General features: G+C 42.8%; 1 protein-coding gene across 1 annotated transcript in view; it reads right to left on the reverse strand.

Moving 5' to 3' along the window:
* pipox (pipecolic acid oxidase) overlaps nt 1-19,755 on the reverse strand; it is a 69,114-nt gene that overhangs the window by 30,736 nt on the left and 18,623 nt on the right. The window contains exon 3 of the mRNA XM_041196726.1: nt 12,199-12,412. Within this exon, the coding sequence (XP_041052660.1) occupies nt 12,199-12,412 (214 nt within the window). The remainder of the gene's footprint in view (nt 1-12,198; nt 12,413-19,755) is intronic.

The following is a 19,755-nucleotide window of genomic DNA, read 5'->3' on the forward strand; positions in this document are numbered from 1 at the left end:
GGCATTTCGTTGTCTCTGCTGCTGTGCAGATATTTATTGCTTTCTCCGGCGTGAGATCAACTTCTCTGAAAAGCCGTTCTCTCAAAGAGTCATTTACAATCCCGCAAATTATTCTATCTCAGAGGAGTGGTTCTTCAAGCTCTCCAAATTCACATGATTTAGCTCGTTTTCTCAACTCAGTCACTAATGCTGTCACTGCCTTGTGTGCATGATGTTTTTCTTAGAGCTGAGGCAGGCTTTGAATTTTTCCATTATTTCTTTCAAATCATTTCGTTTCTCATCATTTTCAAACATGAATGTGTTTATAGACTTCTAGGGCTTCTTCCCCTGTTATGCGAAGAAAGATGGAAGATTGTACCTGAGGGTCTTTTCTTATCACTGCCCACCGCTGTGAGGTACAGCTCGAATCACTGCTGGAAACTGCTCCAGTTTTCAGTGAGACTGCCCTCCAAACTGAGCTCTGTCGGTGGTTTCAGGACCTCCACTGCTGTGTTTAGTTTAGTTCTGACACCATGTCTTGTTTCTTGTTTCTTTTTTTAATGATGCACACAGGCTGAGCTAACTTTATTGATAACACGTTTTGCTAATGTGAACACATATTTGCAGTGATAAAAACAAGTCAAGTTCTGTCGAAGGGTCATGAGGACTCGAAACGTCAACTCTTTTCTTCTCCACCAATGCTGCCAGACCTGCTGAGTTTTTCCAGGTAATTCTGTTTTTGTGTTACATATTTGCAGTGTCTGAAGTCTATCAAGACAGGGTCCAACATGTGCAATCTGGCCTTCAATCCCCAAGTCAGGTGGCCCCGTGTATGGAGTACCGTATAGTATCTAATACTGGAGTCCACAACCATTATCAGCTATTACCATGACAGTTCTCTCAACGATGTAAGGTTCAGTCTCTGTAGCATGCCCACAGTATACTGCAGGGGACAGTGGCTCTTGAATCCAGCCCCAACATCAAGGTGAAACCACATTGAGGCTGCTTAATAAAGGCACTTTAATTGTGATCTGAAGAGTCCTACAGACTCGAAACATTAACTCGGTTTCTCTTTCCACAGATGCTGCCAGACCTGCTGAGCTTTTCCAGCATTTTCTATTTTTAATTGGCATTGCTACACAGTGGTACAGTTTCTTTTTTTATTCCACATTGAGATCAGCAGCATGAACATCAATTACTGGCTGTTTAGACTCTGCAGGCTGGTCAATTTTATTACTTGAGTATAATTTTTTTCTGAGTTAGTATTTACGGAATATTTGGGATATAAAAGTGTTTATATAACAAGTGGTGGAATGGCATGAAGTGCAGGAAAGTGGACTCAATTTTCTTCAACACCCTCCACCCCTGCCTACCACTCTCTCTCTCTCTCCCCCATCTAGTTTTTGACCTTAGCAGAATAGCAATAGTCCCTCTCAGAAAACAGGCAAATCAGGAGTTGAGTCATTCTGTAACTCCTAGGGACTGAAGGACCACATCAGCAGAAATTTGAATGCCAGTTGTCCATGCCCCCAACTTGGGCTTCACAAGTTTCAATCCAGCAGGAACTCCAGACAGTGGAGGTGAAAGAGGGAGAAGAGAAGAATTTCATACACTTTAATCATCGTCTTCATACTAAAATGCAGTTCCGGACAATAAGAAAACAATGAAATTCGGCAACAAAAACAAAAATACCTGGAAAAACTCAGCAGGTCTGGCAGCATCTGCGGAGAGGAACACAGTTAACGTTTCGAGTCCGCATGACCCTTCAACAGAACTAAGGAAAAATAGAAAAGGGGTGAAATATAAGCTGGTTTAAGGTGGGGGGGGGGGGGGGGGGGGGGGGGAGTGGGACAAGTAGAGCTGGATAGAGGGCCAGTGATAGGTGAAGATAACCAAAAGATGTCACAGACAAAAGGACAAAGAGGTGTTAAAGGTGGTGATATTATCTAAAGGAATGTGCTAATTAAGGGTAGAAAGCAGGGCAAGCAAGGTACAGGTAGCCCTTGTAGGGGTGGGGTGGGTGAAGGAATCGAAAAAGGCTAAAAGCTAGAGATAAAACAATGGATGGAAATACATTTAAAAATAATGGATCTAGGTGGGAAAAGTAAAGTCTATATAAATTATTGGAAAAAACAAAAAGGAGGGGGAAAATTGGAAAGGGGGTGGGGATGGAGGAGAGAGTTCATGATCTAAAATTGTTGAGCTCAATATTCAGTCCAGAAGGCTGTAAAGTACCTAGCCGGTGCTGCTCCTCCAGTTTGCGTTGAGTTTCACTGGAACAATGCAGCAAGCCAAGGACGGACATGTGGGCATGAGAGCAGGGTGGAGTGTTGAAATGGCAAGCAACAGGGAGGTCTGGGTCATGCTTGCGGACAGACCGCAGGTGTTCCGCAAAGCAGTCACCCAGTCTGCGTTTGGTCTCTCCAATGTAGAGGAGACCACATTGGGAGCAATGATTGCAGTAGACTAAGTTGAGGGAAATACAAGTGAAATGCTGCTTCACTTGAAATGAGTGTTTGGGCCCTTGGATGGTGAGGAGAGAGGAAGTAAAGGGGCAGGTGTTGCACCTTCTGCGGTTGCATGGGAAGGTGCCGTGTGAGGGGGTTGAGGTGTACGGGGTGATGGAGGAGTGGACCAGGGTGTCACGGAGGGAATGATCCCTACGGAATGCCGCTAGGGAGGGTGAAGGGAAGATGTGTTTGGTGGTGGCATCATGCTGGAGTTGGCGGAGGATGATCCTTTGAATGGGGAGGTTGGTGGGGTGATATGTGAGGACAAGGGGGACCCTATCATGGTCCTGGGAGGGAGGAGAAGGTGTGAGGGCGGATGCACAGGAGATGGGCTGGACACGGTTGAGGGCCCTGTCAACGACTGTGGGTGGGAAACCTCGGTTAAGGAAGAAGGAGGACATGTCAGAGGAAGTGTTTTTGAAATTCGGCACCGCCTCAGAATCGATTCTTGTTCAAAATCGTGCAAACTATATTTTTAGGTTGGAATTGGTCTTGCTTATATGATAATGTCATGGGTTTTCTCACTTTTCAAACATTACATATTAAGTGTCAGCAATTTCCATCTTCATAATATGAAACCTTGAGCTCCAGTGGTTTTATAAAATAAAACATGACTCAGTGATAGCTTCAACCAACCTCATTTCGGAATGCTGAATGTGTTGGACAATTGAAGGATTCTGTCCAATTTGTCTATTTTTAGTATGAAGTCTGGCAAATGTCCTTTAATAGTTTAAAAGAAGAAGCACTAATATGTGGTGACTGAACTTCATTATGCTCAAGAATGATTGCAGTCTGGCTGTGCAAGAGTTAAGTCAATCAGTATCCCCACAGGAAAATGAGTAATCTTAATGACAATGTAGATTGAACAGGAGAAAATCAATCATTGTCAAGATTTTTACTAACCCTATGAACAAAACAGCACTTTGATGGTGAATAAATCAATACACTGTGCTGAGGTTAATCTCTAATTTTATATAAACAATAAAAAAGCCTTGTAACTCTACTTGACCAATTCAAAAGTAAACACAACACTAATTTACTGACTTGTGGTACTCTGTGTGGAAATCTATGTTCTGTATTGCAAAAAATTGATAGAAATAACATGTTGGTTTCTCAGCAACACTGAACCATTAATTAAAATATAGCTGCCAACAAATTAAAGTGCAATGGATAAACATTAACCTCCAATAATTTACTGTATAATTCTTACCCTTTTAAGCTTTCCATACATGACACTATTTTAAATGAACACAGGGGCTGAATTTCACAATGTTGCTTCCAAAAATCAGGAGCTTTCTTTTGCACTGTTACAAGTGTGAAATTTTATAAAATGGTTATGTTTTAAATTGTCTCTTTTAATTCAAGGTAAAATGGTGTAGTGGATAGGGGCATGTGATCTCCTACTAGTTTTGCCCAGAGGTAAACCTACGCCATGGGAACTGGAGACCCAGGTCAAGCCCTTTTCAAACCCAAGCGCCAGATTTAACACCTGAATACAAAGGAAGAGGCAGCTCTTCTTGCTGCTTGGACAATTACACACTGAGGGACCCTGGGTAGAGACAGAGGATCCCAAAAAGAGAAACAGGGAAACAACAGCTCCTGCAAACAGCAGGGGAAAAGGCTATTCTCTGGATGCCAGTGGGGGCACGTTCTCTGGTTGAAGAGATGGGACCAGTGGAAATTTAAGGACACTGGAAGATTCACCCTGACATGGCCAGGAAAAGGAGTTGCTGCAGTGGGCTGCTGGAAGTCAGTTTGGGGACCCTAGCAGAACCGAGGGAAACGACTTTTGACAGACAATGGGCATTATGACTCAGCGAAACAGGGAGTAGAAAGCCTTTTGGAAGCTGGGAGTAGCTTTAAACTGGTTCCTATTAGGACTACAATTCTGCAGAGTGTAGTGTAATGTATAACCACAATATGGGGATTTTTGATCATGTTAGGAAATTAAAGAGATATATCTTTACTGTATTTTCGTGTATTAGCTGCCTACTAAATAATGTTTAATCAATAGATAAAAACAAAAAAACTGCGGATGCTGGAAATCCAAAACAAAAACAAAAACAGAATTACCTGGAAAAACTCAGCAGGTCTGGCAGCATCGGCGGAGAAGAAAAGAGTTGACGTTTCGAGTCTTCATGACCCTTCGACAGAACTGACAGTTCTGTCGAAGGGTCATGAGGACTCGAAACATCAACTCTTTTCTTCTCCGCTGATGCTGCCAGACCTGCTGAGTTTTTCCAGGTAATTCTGTTTTTGTTAATGTTTAATCAATGTTGCTTTTAGTGTGGTTGTCACAGTAAAAGGATTAAAATGTGAAAACGTGTTATGTGATCCTTTCTGAGTCTGTCACTGGGAATTACATTTTTTTTAAAAAGGTGTCAGTCTTTATGGGGATCACAACACCATTTATTTTTATCTCTTTATTTGTTTGTAGTTTTTTCTTTGATCATCCCTCCCCTTGCTCCCAGGAATCTGGCCATTCTATTCCAATCACTTGCTAGAAAGTCTGCAACACTGGTTTTGCAATGTTGTTTTCTTTGTATGGGACACCGCTTTCCTCCCTTTCATCACTATATCCTCCTCTTCAAAGCACCATGAAAATCATTTGCAAGTCTCTATGTATTTTAAAGCAAAATATCAAGAGGAGAACACATTTTAAAGAATGATCATCAATGAGCATTTCCTTTTTTTAAAAAATCACCAGAGGCACACCTTATCATTCTCTTTCAGAGCCTGGTTTCCAGGGTTTAATGTTTCCACTAGTGGGGGAATCTCAAACTAGGGGACGTAGTTACAGAATAAGGGGACACTCATTTAAAACTGAGATGTGAAGGAATTTCTTCTCTGAGGGTAGTGAATGTCTGGAATTCTCTACCCCAGAGAGTTGTGGAGGCTAGATCACTGGAAGTACTAAAGAGGAGGTAGATAGATTTTTGAAATATCGGGGAGTTGAGGGCTATGAGGAGCTGGCATGAAAGAGGAGTCGAGGCCCGGGGCAGATCAGCCATGACCTTATTGAATGGCCGGGCAGGCTTGAGGGGCTGAATTGTCTACTCCTGTTCCTATTTCTTATGTCCTTATGGTCAATCGCTACCCAGAATGATTTCTGAATGCTCGTCAAGGCAAGGGATGTTTTTCAGAGGATGGGATATTTCCCATTTCAGACATTAAGGCTGGATTCTAAAACTCAAAAATGGGTGGGTTGGGGTCAGGTCAGAGGTTAAAGTATCAAACCCAACCTCAAGCCATCTACTTCAGGGGGCAGCTTGCCAATCTTAATGGGCTTGGTTTAACCTGTTTTCCCAGACCCAGCAACTGAAGGGAGGTGAGAAAAGCCTCAAGGAGAAGGTCAGCACCTTTACAGCATTCCTCGTAGACCAGGAGGGGTAGGGGAGCTTCCTCTGCACTCCCATTGTGCAACACTCCCCATACAAAGGCCACTGGGATCCAGGATCAGACAACCCATTCCCCCCCACCCCCACCTCCCATCTCCTCCCCCCACACTCCTCAGGGGTCAGGAATCAGACCCTCTGGATCCTGTGACCTGCTCCAAAGTCCTCAACTGGACATCAAGCCTATCAACCATGTTGTCTTCTGGGTGGGGAACCTATCAATGACAGAAGACGCATGCCGTGGAGTTATGGAACGAGCTGTGGCATTCTCTCCCATTCCTCTCTGAGATTGGGGTTTCTGATGTGGCCCCGTGTCCACTATGAACTGCGCTGGCCTTTCCCAAAATCATTTCACATGCCATTCTGATAACCAGTAGGGAGAAGAGGCTTTCATTCCAACAGCCTAGAATGGATTTGAGCCCAGATCCCATGGGAAGGGAAGGCTAGTGTCTCACTCTCCGTGCCACCCAGATCCCCATTCGAACATTTTCAGTTTTCATTTTAGACCAAAATAGCCTTTCAGGTCTCATGACTGACCTGACACATTTTGTCTCTGATTCTCCTGTCACTGTCAAGATTAAATGGAATTTTAGTGGCAGGAATGTATTATGTGAACTTTGGGGCTGTATTATTATTGCTCAGGTCTCTTCAACCTATCTACACATTCAATTTATTAACACAAAGAATACAGTTTTCATTTGTATTCATAGATTCTCTAAAATTCCTCATAGCTTATGGGTATTAAAACTGTCAGACTCTGATGGAGTCAACACCACCGAGTGCATATTGTAACCAACATCATAGATTGTGCGAGACATTCACCATGTTATTGGTCAAAGGATTATAGCTTGTAGTTAAAAATGTGCAGGCAAATATACTCATGTTTGTATATGCTCAGAACCTGACCCTTTCCTACTTAACCTGTAGAGTTCTGCAGGCAGATGAAGGGTCTGCATAAATTAGGCAAGGAATTCATGAATTTATGTGATTCAGGGTTATTACGCTAATTGGAAAATTGTAACTGTGACCTGAGTGGGTAAGTGGTTATGGCTTCCTATCTAGACGATGACACCCTCCAAGGTATGTGTGAAATGTTCCTTTTTGAGACCAGAGAAAGCAGGAATGCTCCTTGGCCTGGGAGAGGAGGGGCAAATGGTGCCAAACACCAGGGCCTTTTTAAGATTTAGTACTACATAATCAAATAATTGAGTCTCCAGACTTGCAGATCAAGAAAACACAGATACAATTGTGAACCATTTAATCTTTGTCCTTTGGCCTCTTAAAAGTGATGCCGTACAGAGACACTTGGGGGCTCCAGCGCTTCTCACTGACAGTGAAGGCCTATGTTGTTCAATCATTCCACTTTGTTGCTCAGGACTCATTTGAAATGTCTACCCTGTGAGATTACTGATAAAACAGAATCCAATTACACTCCTTGTATGAAATAATTATATTCAATAATATCATTCACCCAGCCAGAAGAAAGTCTTCTTGTACAGAATGGAAAAGATCTTGTGCAGTTTTTCTGGGTCACAGGTATTGAATCTTTCCCCCAAATATGAATTGACTGTCACTGTGTCCATATGGTGCAATGTGCAGAAGGTGTTAATGAGGGCTGAGGCAGTCACTGAAATGTTATTGTCTGCACAGTGTTATAAATAACTAATGGGGTATTTTCCTGTCAAATTAACAATTTTGCGAGATGCTTTTAAAGTAAAATATATATTCCCTGGTTTGTTTAATAGTCGCGGTGAGATCACTTATAGGGTGCACACAGATTAACACTGCATTATACTGCATTATACTGCATTAAATAGTCGCGGTGAGATCACTTATAGGGTGCACACAGATTAACACTGCATTATACTGCATTATACTGCATTAACACTGCAGTTAATAGTCGCGGTGAGATCACTTATAGGGTGCACACAGATTAACACTGCATTATACTATTGCCGCTCTTAATAGTAATGACCCATGCCACATATATATCGGACAATATTTGCAACCAGATGCCAACAATGGACGCTATCATTTTACTAGCACTTTTCTGTGATTATTTGGTGAATTGATTGGTGAATCTTGAAAGGGGAAAAAGTATCATGCAAGACGGGTTAAAGTGGGGAAGGAGAAATAACAGGTCTAGAAACAGGAGAAGCACCAGGGCCCATGATTTCTCTCCCTGGCTCTGCCCAGCCCCACAAGTCATTACCACTTTCCTGACCACTTCTCCCCAAACCTCAGCCTATTCACTCCCAGAGAATAGTCCCGAAACCTACTCCCTGTGACCTACCTGCTTGCCGGTTTGCATTCCAATGGGGCCTGGTAACCACCTTTGAGTGCCCAAGCATCCTTCCCCAGACAGCTGACCAAGGCCCAGGAGTGAAGATGCCCCAAACTAAGGCCAGTGAGGGCATTCCACACTCATTCTGCTCCCTCAGCCCAAAACCATCCCACCATGTCAGGAAGAAGTAAAGGAGGGGTACTTATTTGCACTTTCACTGCTCAAAAGAAAATTGGGCCCAAGAGAGTTTTAGAATGCGAGACTTGTAAAGTGATCTGAGAGAGTACAGAATAGGCTCTTTGTAGGCTTTCATGCTAAGATACCCACATTAATAACTAAGTCTTAAGTATCTAAATTAATTCATGAGCATACACGTCGGTAGAAAGTTGTTATTTCCACACTGCTGTTCTAATATTGAACCACTACCTAAGTAAGTTTACTATAGATTAATCTCAATCAGTTGCTGTTCAGAATATGTCAGGGTAATACCCGTTTAGCTGAAGCATATGAATTTGGCTTTTGAAGACTACTAATAAAATTAGCCAATGAGTCCACGGTAATTGGATGAGGAAACAGTCCAATAGCCAAAGCAAATCCCAAATGCAGGAGGCTATTCAATTGCATCCAGATATTATTCCTGCTGAAGTGAAAGATGTAGATTTGAGTACTTTATGCAGAGGGTGGTGATTGTATACAATGAATTGCCAAGGGAAATAGTGAGGGTGAACTGTATCTCAAATTCAAGAGACTTTTGAATAAATATCTATTAATATAAATATCTTGGATAAATATGTTCTAGTTGATCAAGAGTTAGATTGGGATAGGATATTTCCTAGACACCCAGGTGGATTACAATTGACTTTTTTTGAAACTGTACACCTGTATATTCCTGTTATATTCCCCTTCTCTCAACCCTATTCTGGTCTCTGTCCCAGCGTAAGTAACTCTGATCAGAGTTGAAAACCTCGGTGTGAAACACAAAAAAATGAACAAAGGAACCAAATAAAAGAACGAGAGATGGGATCAAATAACTGTTATTCCATTATTGAAATGACAGAAATTTTTAAAGTCAAAAACAGTATTTTTCTTAGTTTTCTCCCCTTTTCAAAACCGAATACTCCATCACTTCTTCGAGGCTTTGATTATATTTTCTCTTTGTATATAATTCATGGTTTGTAGCAAACGGTTCCATTTGATACCCTTTCTCCCTCCCCTTCCTGAAATGCCCACTGTTCCAAGGAAAGTTTATAGAAACATTTATATATCAGAAAAGAGGGGAAAAGGCTCCACATGGAGATAACCTGTCAGAAGCACAGTTTAGAACTACTGCTTCGCAAATTACATTTCTTGAGCTACAGAATGCTCAGCGCACAAAATGTTGAATAATAATTTTAAAGACGTAGGCTACAAAGAGGAGTTTCCTCAGTTTATCAAGCCTAAAATGTGAGCCACAGATAATATTTTAATTGGCTTCCTGGCATTTGCACATGAAGTATTCCTTGATTTCTTCACACTTCCATTGACACAAGTATTTCAGAAACCGCTATGGCACCATTTATATTCCATGAAATTTGCACCACTTTATATGCTGATTCCATGACTGTCACCAGAAATGTTACTGAACATCCTGACATTTGTTCTTTCAGCTAAAACAAAACTAAGGAACCTTTGTAAGTTACTTCAGGCTATGAAAACTTGCTGTAGTAGCACCTACAGTACTTCCTGACCTCTCAAGGGTTGCTACCTATTTCAGGCACTTTCCATTTACAGCTCACCTACAACACGCAAATTAGGGAATTTTAAACCAGGCTGAGTTTTTTTTATTCATGAGATTTGAGCATCACTAGCAAGGACAGTATTTATTGCCCATCCCTAACTGCCCTTGAGAAGGTGGTGGTGAGCTGTCTTCTTGAACCGCTGCAGTCCATGTGGTGTAGGTACACCCACAGTGTTGTTAGGAAGGGAGTTCCAGGATTTCGACCCAGCAACAGTGAAGGAATGGCGATTTAGTTCCAAGTCAGGCTGGTGAGTGGCTTGGAGGGGAACTTCCCTCATCCTGATGGCCACTTTTGTATGTGGCTGCATCAAGCTGTGTGTAGACCCTCGGTACGCAAACACCAAGTGTCGCCTCGTGCTGAGGTTCTACCTGTGCCCACTGTTGCAAAGGATGGGTCTGGCCAGGCTGCTGTGGAACACTCCAAATAGTTACACCATGCTGTACCACCTGTTCCTTGTGGAAAAATTTATGCAGAGGAAACACCTTTGACCACACGTCCATCAGGCAGTGGTCAGCACATAACATCCTAGAGGCCCTGAGGGAAAAGGAGAGGGTGGATCCTGATGGTTCCCTGAGCAGACTGTCAAAGTCATTTGGCAGAATGCCTCATCGCCAGAACTTTCCAACAAGCACCAAGACGTAGCTTGGTGAAGCTCCCTATCAGATCCGTCCTACACGCAAGGACTCTCCACCCACTCCGCACGTTGCCCTCGAGGTGGCTGTGGTGGGGAAGAGACCGTTGTTCACCCCCTTGTGGATTGTGCCTTTGCAAAGAAGGTCTGGAGAGGGATGCAGTGGTTTCTGTCGAGGTTCATCCCGAGCAGTTCTGTGACAGAGGACTCTGTGCTCTACGGGCTGTTCCCAGGGACACACACCGAGACAAACATCAACTGCAGCTGGAGGATCATCAGCTCGGTGAAAGATGCTCTTTGTTCTGCCCGAAACTTGTTGGTCTTCCAGTGCAAAGAGTTGTCCCTGACTGAGTGTTGTAGACTGGCACATTCCAAAGTCCAGGACAACGTGCTGAGAGACGCACTAAAGCTTGGGGCAGTTGCCGCAGAGGCGCAATGGGGAAGGGTCGCTGTCTAAGACCTTTCTGCCATAGTGCACCGAGAGGCTGGGAATTGTAGAGACCCCTCGGGCTGCATGACCCACATTGAATATTACATGTGTCAAAATTGTGTTGAAGCACTTCAGAGTGCAACCTGATCTATGTATATAACTTAAATCGCATTGAACTGTATGACTAATGGCCATGTTGAAATGTCTGTAATATTTATTGATTGTATGGAAGCACCTCATGATCTATGTGGAAAACTTGAACATGATTTCACTTTTGTGGTGGCCATTTTGAAATGATTTGTAACGTTCTTTGAGGTACTTTATGTATAAAGTATATTTTTCCAAGAAAAGGGGGGGAACTTCCAAGTGGCAGTGTTCCCATGTATCTGTAACCTTTGTCCTCCTGGACGGTAGTGGTCGTGGATGTCTTTTGGATGAGATGAATATAAAAGATCCCATGATACTATTTGAAGAAGAGTGCAGGAGTTCTTTCCCTGTGTCTTGTCCAATTTTTATCCCTCAACCAACATTAAAAAACAGATTAACGGGTTTATATCCCATTGCAGTTAACGGGATCTTGCTGTGTGCAAATCGGACATATTCCCTACATTACAACAGTGACTATACTTCTAAAAGTATTTTATTGGTTGTGAAGCACGTTTAGACACCCTTGAATTGTGAAAGATACAAGTTTTTTCTCATGATCATGACAGCGGGGTTTTGTGTAGCCTTCACTCAATATCGAAAATTGCAAAGCTCAATGAGTGGTAGCCAGAACTCAAAGCCTTGACCCATTATTCTCCACCCCAAGGCCAGGCAAGCTGAGGCCAACCTTAGAACCCATACGCTGACCAAGCTAAAATCAAATAATGCACCATCAATAAGGTATTAAACCTGGGACCTTCTGGTCCTGCTAGTGCAGTACCACACAGTAATCCCATGAACCTTGGGAGGATTTGAACACACTATTTCTGACCTAGAATGATTTAAAGGGACAGAATGCAGCTCTATCATTCTAAAATAAAGCACATAGAATTAATACATTTGACAGGGAGATGTTGAACAAGCTGCTGAAGTGTTTGACTGCAAAAGGAAATGGGACTCTGAGTATCCTAGTTTCTACTATTTTTAAACATTGGAAATGATTTTTAGCTGGTGTAATAACCCATGAAAAAATGTACAAGACATTACCTGAAGGGTCTTTAAAGCTCGATCAGCATACAAGATTCCAGCGGATTTGTCAAGAACAGCAGATTCTTCCTCTGGAAGGTTTACAAGTGGAAATCTCCTTGAAAATTCTTCATATGTCAAACTCTCCATCGGGATCTTATTTTCAACCAATGTCGACTTCATAGTTTGAAATTCTGGGTTCCCTTCTTTGCCTAGAACCAAAAGACCTGTTTGTCTACAGATAAACACAAGATTAAATGCATTACAATAGAACTGCTCACTGATAATGTATTTTTTTTACTTTTCTCCCCATCAGTTGCTTTCCCTCTTTCCTACCTTTTCAGAAGTTGTTGATCCTTGCTTGGGTATGGTTGCAAGGATCATAGTTGTTCTGATACCTGGAGCCTAGTGGCAACTCTTCGTAACTGCGTCTCCACAGTGTGTGCTAGTGGACCGTCCAGCCAAAGTCACTCTCTAGTGGTCAGATGGAACCTCAGCAGAACTTCCCTATCCCAATCTGGAGGCAAATTGCCAATACCCTACGTGAGATCAGCTAACATCACAGATTAGGGATTGAACCTCGGAACATTCTGATTTGGATACTTCAGCCACTCACTGCTTTAATCAGCCAGATGTCAGGGGAGCCTATGATTTGTATGAAATTCAATTTGCCTCCTGTCCTATTTCTTATCTGCTCATTCAGATATGTCCAGGCTGCCCGGAGAAAAAACTGTGGGTCATTTCTGGGAAAATTTGACCAAATCATCCAGGCAGAACTGCCTGGCTTGAACCTTGGCCTTGTTCAGACCGCAACATTCTTTGCTGGATAAATTTTTTCCCTGGGTCTTGGATGAATGGCTTATGGTGTGAACGTTTGACCACAGAGGGAAGAAGAATGTATGGGGAATCGTCCACTGCTCTTTAAAGCAGATTTATATTGATAGCGGCTATGCACATTTGTTCAGCAAAACATCTGTCTCTCCTATAGCAGAGAGGACAATATAGAAACAGGAAAGCAATTTAATATAACATACCATGCAGCCAGCTATTCAGTAAGAATGTTGTTGGCATTGGCTAAATTTTCTTTGAGAAAGGTTAGATAAACAAGAAACAAGGGGGAATAGTAGTGGTGTCAGCAACCAACCAAAAACCAATTTGTAAATGCTGTGTGAAATGACCAAAGGTGATAGAAAGGCTAATCAGGACATTTACATCCAAGCTTTGGATGAAGATTACTTAAATTGCATCTCAGGCTTACTGACACACTGCAACACAGAACTGGAACATATAACATGATAGATTATGGCCTAAAGCGGGTTAAGTAGGAAATCGTCTGGCATTTTGTATTTACATCATAATGAACCGTAACGCAAAACATTTGAGATTGCTACAACAAATTCATCAAAATGCACATTGCAATAATGCAGAAAACAATATATTTAATCCATTGCTGTTTTCCACAGTTCCGCTTAGGATAAAGAGTTGTTTGAATCTAGGATGGCGAGATCTTCACTCAGATATGCTTCATTAATCCTATTCGCAAACTGTTTCTATTAGGGCCAATTATTAAATAGAATAAAATTCCGTGGGCCCTCCCCACTCCCTGCCCCCTCTCCACCACCCGACCCTCGAGAAGCTGCTTATGTTCCCACGGCCACCTCCTGCCAGTTGAAAAGCAGGCAAACCCCATTTATCTTGCTGCAGCACTAGGATTGCTCAATAAATAACACTCCCTCTCCCGACCACCCCACATAGTTAAAATACATTTACGTGTTCTTTTCCATGATCCTGCAGGGGTAATAGACACTCGCCGCTGACCTCAAAGAAAGTTACCCACAAAGATCTAGCTATCACCTTGGCAGGAATTTCATCTTTTTCCCTTTATTTTGCAATGACTGTAGGGGTCCTCTGGCATCCAGCAACAATGATGTAATCAAGAAGGGGGAAGCAGCCAATCACACTGAGGTTTTCTAACAGACAGCAAACCAGAAAGTAAAAGGCACTGAATTTTTTGCTCTTTAATTAAAATTTTTCACTCTGAAATAAATGATCGGCATGAGGGTCATAAAAGGAGATTAAGGTAGAAGCTGAAACATCATAAGTAGATTTTTTTTTAATTATTTTAAAAAATCTGAATCTTATCATAGTGGAGAAATTTGACCTTCCACAAATATAAAATTAATTTTTCATGGCCAATAGGGCTGTTTAGCAGTAATTGTGAACTTGGCATGCTCTTAAAACCCCAGTTACAGTTTATTTGACTCAATGTAACTTTTTCATAGTGGCATCATGGTAATGTCACTGGACTAGTAATCTAGAGGCCCACAGGCCAATGATCTGAGGACATGGGTTCGAATCCTACCATGGCAGCTGGTGGAATTTCAATTCAATTAATTAATACATCTGGAATATAAAGCTAGCCTCAGTAACACTGACCATGAAACGATCATTGATTCTCATAAAAACACAATGAATCTGTCATCCTTCCCTGATCTGGAAATCTGAAATACAAACAGAACATGCTGGGGTGGTCCCAGTGGAGGGTCACAGACCTGAAACCTGTTTCCCTCCCCAAGTGCTCCTGGACCTGCTGAGTATTTCCAGCATTTTTATGTCCTCACTAAAATCTGCTGCCCAGAATTGAGCACAATGCACCAGTTGGGGACGAATTCGTGTTTTATATAGGTTTAGCATAACTGCTTGGCTCTTGTACTCTATGCCTCTATGAAGCCCCGGATGCCCTGTGGTTTATTAACTGCTTTACTAAACCATCTTTGTGCATGTACCCTGAAGATTCATGCACAAAGCATCCTAGGTCTCTCTCCTCTTGCGCCCCCTTTAAAATTGTACTATTTAGCATGTACTGTCTCCCTTCAACCTTACCAGCAAAACTCATCACTTCACACTTCTCTGCATTGTCACACCTGCCACATGTCCACCCGCTCTGCCACGTGTCCACCCGCTCTGCCACGTGTCCACCCGCTCTGCCACGTGTCCACCCGCTCTGCCACGTGTCCACCCGCTCTGCCACGTGTCCACCCGCTCTGCCACGTGTCCACCCGCTCTGCCACGTGTCCACCCGCTCTGCCACATGTCCACCCGCTCTGCCACATGTCCACCCGCTCCATGTGTCCACCCGCTCCGCCAGCCTGTCCATGTTCTCTAGATGCCTATTGCCATTTTCCTCGGGGTTCCTTTCCAGTTGACTTCACGCGATGAGAAGTGGCCGGGGCCGTGCAATAGACACCTGACCCGCTGACCGTGGGCCAGGATTTTCCGGTCGTCAGGCAGGCTCGGCCGGGGCAAGTGGGGGCAGCCGCGAAACGGGCCCACGCCTGTAATCGGGCCCCGGTCGCGAGTTCACACGTGACTGGCCAATTAACGGCCAACCAGCATGAAGCGTGCGGTGAGAAGCTCAGCGCTGCTGGCGAGAGGCCGGGTGGGGTGTGAGCGCGGAGGTTCACACAGGCACGCGAGTGTGCGCAGTAAAAGCTCCTTGAGGCACAGAGCTGCCTCGGCGGGGGGGTGCTGTGGATTTTTAAAATAAGAAATAAAGAATTTAAAAACGTTAACACGTCCCTTCATTTGACTCTGTCACATGAGCAGAGACATGTTAGGAATCAGTTTGAAATTTTTAAATTTTCGTTTAAATCACTGATCGAAACCTCGTCCAGCCGGTGGAAGAGGTTTCGCAAAAAATCCAAAGGCCGCCTGGCTGCTTCACCTGCCTGCCAACCGTAAGGTTGGCCGGGCAGTGAAAAATTTCTTTTAATTATAACGTTAATGGCCTTAATAGGCCGCTTAATTGTCGGCGGGCGTGCTGCTAACTCGCGTGATAATAACCGAAACATCGTGCGTGTGCGCAATGACATCAGGACGCTCGCCTGACCTCATCGCGTGTCATTTTACGCTCGCTCGGGTCGAGCACAGGCCTGTCCAGCGAGCTAAATATTCGGCCCACGGTTATACATCCAGCACTGATAAATTTAAAACTTACTCAGTGTCTGATAATTCTATCATAAACACGTGGCCCGCACCACCTAATTTTAATTAGCACTATGTCCCTCTCCCTACCTGCCGAGAAACACCAATCAGAGCTATTAATGGCTCTGTAATCCTTGGTCTTCCGTCTCAACAGATATTAATACACTTACCTTTCAAAGATGTCAACTGATCCAACGGCAATTATCTTCTCTGGGAATCTGCACCACAAATGCACTAGTTGATCTCTAAAAATGATCAGTGTGAGACTGCCATGGCTCAGGAAGTCTAGCAAATAATCTTTATTTACATTATCATGGTTTCCAATTGCCCCATTATTTCAATTAAACACCACTTTAAACCATGCTGCTGTTGCTTCACGTACGTTCTGTTAGGTTGAATAGGTGTGGTCAGCTTTGTATGTGTTGAGAGGCACAGGACAGGGCCGGCTCAAGGTAGCTGGGGAGTCAAAAGGGGCTTCTCCTGACCCAGAAAAAAAATACTTTAAAGTAATGTAACCATCGCTTCCCTGAGCTGTAGTCAGAGCTCGTGGTTAAAAAGGTATCTACCATTAAATTAGGCCCCTTGTCTCAGGACAGGGTGGCTTTCCCAGGCCTGAATTCAGGTAACTAAAAATGGAGAGGGTTAAATCGGCTGATTTCGGTTTCTCTGGTTCATTTTCACACTAAAGGTATATTTATGTCCTTGCTGTGTCTTCAAGATTATTATGGAACTAACATCTTTAAACCCCCTTACGAGCATAAAGTGTATTTGAATCTCAAGGTCTGAGACATTCGCTTCAAACTAGATTAATATAACATGCCAAAGCTGGAGGGAATGGGGGTTAGAGGGGAATACTGGGCGTTGCTTCGAGACTAGGCTGTCAGTCCTCATGACTTTGGCTGTAATTTCCCTTTGTTTGGGAGTGAAACTGAGTTTAGGGGTTTAATGAATGAAATTCAAAGTAAATCAGAATTTAAGGTTCTTACTTATCTGTGATGTACAATGAATAACCCAGCTTGCTCTAATCATAGCAAACCTGCAAATACAATTACCGAAGATAAGTACTGAACAGTAAGATAGCAGGCAAATTTAATTAACCAAGGGAATTAAACAATACCAGTGGTGTAGTCACATAATTAGAGAACATGGGGTTTATTCTGTAGGTTCCTTGCAATACCAGCAGTTGTTGCAGGATGTCTTTCTCAGGCATCAATAGGAGTCCATCTATTGATGTGAGACAGCACAACTGTCCACCACAAGTTTATTGTTGGTGTGTTGTATGTCAGGCAGCCCTAGGGTGTGTGACTGTAAGTTAAATTGTAAGATAAGCATGTGACCACTCCTCTTCTGAGCCTTTTGAACATCTATTTTTAAAATTCAAAATCTGCTTTTCACAAACTCATACTCTCGAACGCATGCAAACATGCTCTCAAATGACATTAAGGAACTATTGAAGTGAGCATTCAATGGGCTTTGCCCAGTTAACTATTAGTTCTGACTGTTGGTTTAAGAAAAAAAATGTATTCTTATCAAGAATTCACATCTCATACATGATTAATGTTTTCAACCGAGGATTTGTTAGAATGTGAACTGATAAATCATTATTCTTCAAACTGTAAAGTGTTAAGTAACACATCAAGCAGAAAGTGAGTGCATTATCTATTTTCAGCCCAAAGTAACCTACTTGACAAGAAAAAGAATTGCTTAAGCCGAATTTGCAATTAATACACATTACGTAACAAAAATTAGTAAGGGTGTGGGCTGAAGATAATTTGGGGTTTTCAATGCTTATTTTACAGAAACATTCACTCATCAATTATTCAAACTGACTGCATTGTATAAGGCGGTGTAATAGAAAAAGGAGGCAAACAGAAGATTTACAAACAGAAGAGCTGGGGAATAGCTTGGAAACCCACTCAACAATTGTATGTAACCGAACCGGATTCACTGGAACCTACTCCAAGCTCATCTGATCTGCATTTCTCAGAGGAAATGACACTAACTTTCAAATTGCTCAGAAAGTTCTGTTAGGTCTGGTTGCTGTTTAAAAGCAAGGGGAAGTCAGAAGCTTCTGCTGAATGCACTTAAAGTACTATATCAAGTGAATACAAATCACAGGACTGTACCTCCCTAACAGGGGAACTCTTTGCCAAGAACGAGCACTTTGAAACGATTGAAGCGGAAGATTTATTTTAATAAAACTTGATTTTTGAAAAAAACAATTCTGCCAATCTGCAGGTCTGGCAATCTAAACCCCAGACTTTTACACAGCGATGGCCTCCAAGTTGCTGTGCATTGTTGCAATGCGAGAATGATAATGCCAATTTTCCTTCACTTTGTCTCTGTGCCACCCCCAACCCATGAAATTACTCTGAGGTGCCCCATCCATTCTGTGGAAAGATTCATCAATCTACTGGAATTGACCATATGGTCACTTTATAAAGGCTTATAATAAGATGTCTATCCATTCAATGACCTCCTGAGATGCCAAGAGGAGAAATGAGGTGTGTTCCACAACATATCTTAGCGGATACGTTGATGTGATGTAATGCTTGACCTGGGACTCATGGCCACAATTGCGCTCTGTGTTGTCCGGTGGCCCCATTATCCATACCCTGTCCACTGCCTTTGGGGAAGGTGAAACCAGAGTTCTTTATGCTGCATGATTCCGTCCGTCTTGATACCAACTGCTGTTTATCAGAATGGTTGGCATGCTTTTTTAAGCGTTTTTGTGAAGGGTTTTTCCAGGTCACTGTGAATGGGAAGCTGGGTGTTGTCAGCCAGCGATCTCTTCCGCCTCACAGTGCACAATTGCATCAGAGTGAATGGCACACAGCAAAATGTGAGACACAACTGAAAGCCACTCAGTTGGAATGGACTGAAGAGTCCCTGACAACATCAGAAATTTACCTAGGGAACAATCGACCGGGTTTTGCGAGGCCTGACGATTTGCACACATTTAACAATGCGTTGTACAAATACGCAACTCGCCTAATCTTGAAAAAGTTGTGCAAATTCCCATTCTGCCCCTGTTCATGATAAATTTGTTCCATTAACACACTGCAGTTCCATAGCACACAGCAAATTTCGCCTGTGTGGAACTGAGTTGAAATAAAATTCAAGAGAAACCTGCAACTTCATCAGGCCACGAGCCAAATACTACAGAAATCCGAAATGAAAGCAGAAGATTTTGGAAACACACAGCAGGTCACCTGCTAAGTGTCTGATTTTATACAATTGTTCTGCCTCTTTTTGTTTTCTTCAGCAGCCATTTTTGTTCTAGTTTACTTCAGGCAAGAGCTAACCAAATTAATTGTAGCATTGTGTCCAAGATTAGACACCTGCTGCTGGATACATTTTGTAGCTAGATAATCAAAGACGCCAATGTGATATCTTGAAGGTTGGTCTGGGCAGCATCTCAACATTTTCTGACACAAATCAGCACAGCACAACCTCACTTTCCCCTCTTTTCCACTCTTTCTCTTCAGAGTTGGGTGCTTACTGTGCAGGCAAGTCTGGCTCCTTCTCTTCGTGTCACTCCCAGCGCTAGGGTCCCAGGTTGTCACCTCTACATATAATGTAGGTTGGAATTCT

Source organism: Carcharodon carcharias, chromosome 10 (genome assembly GCF_017639515.1).
Source record: "Carcharodon carcharias isolate sCarCar2 chromosome 10, sCarCar2.pri, whole genome shotgun sequence".
NCBI lineage: Eukaryota > Metazoa > Chordata > Chondrichthyes > Lamniformes > Lamnidae > Carcharodon > Carcharodon carcharias.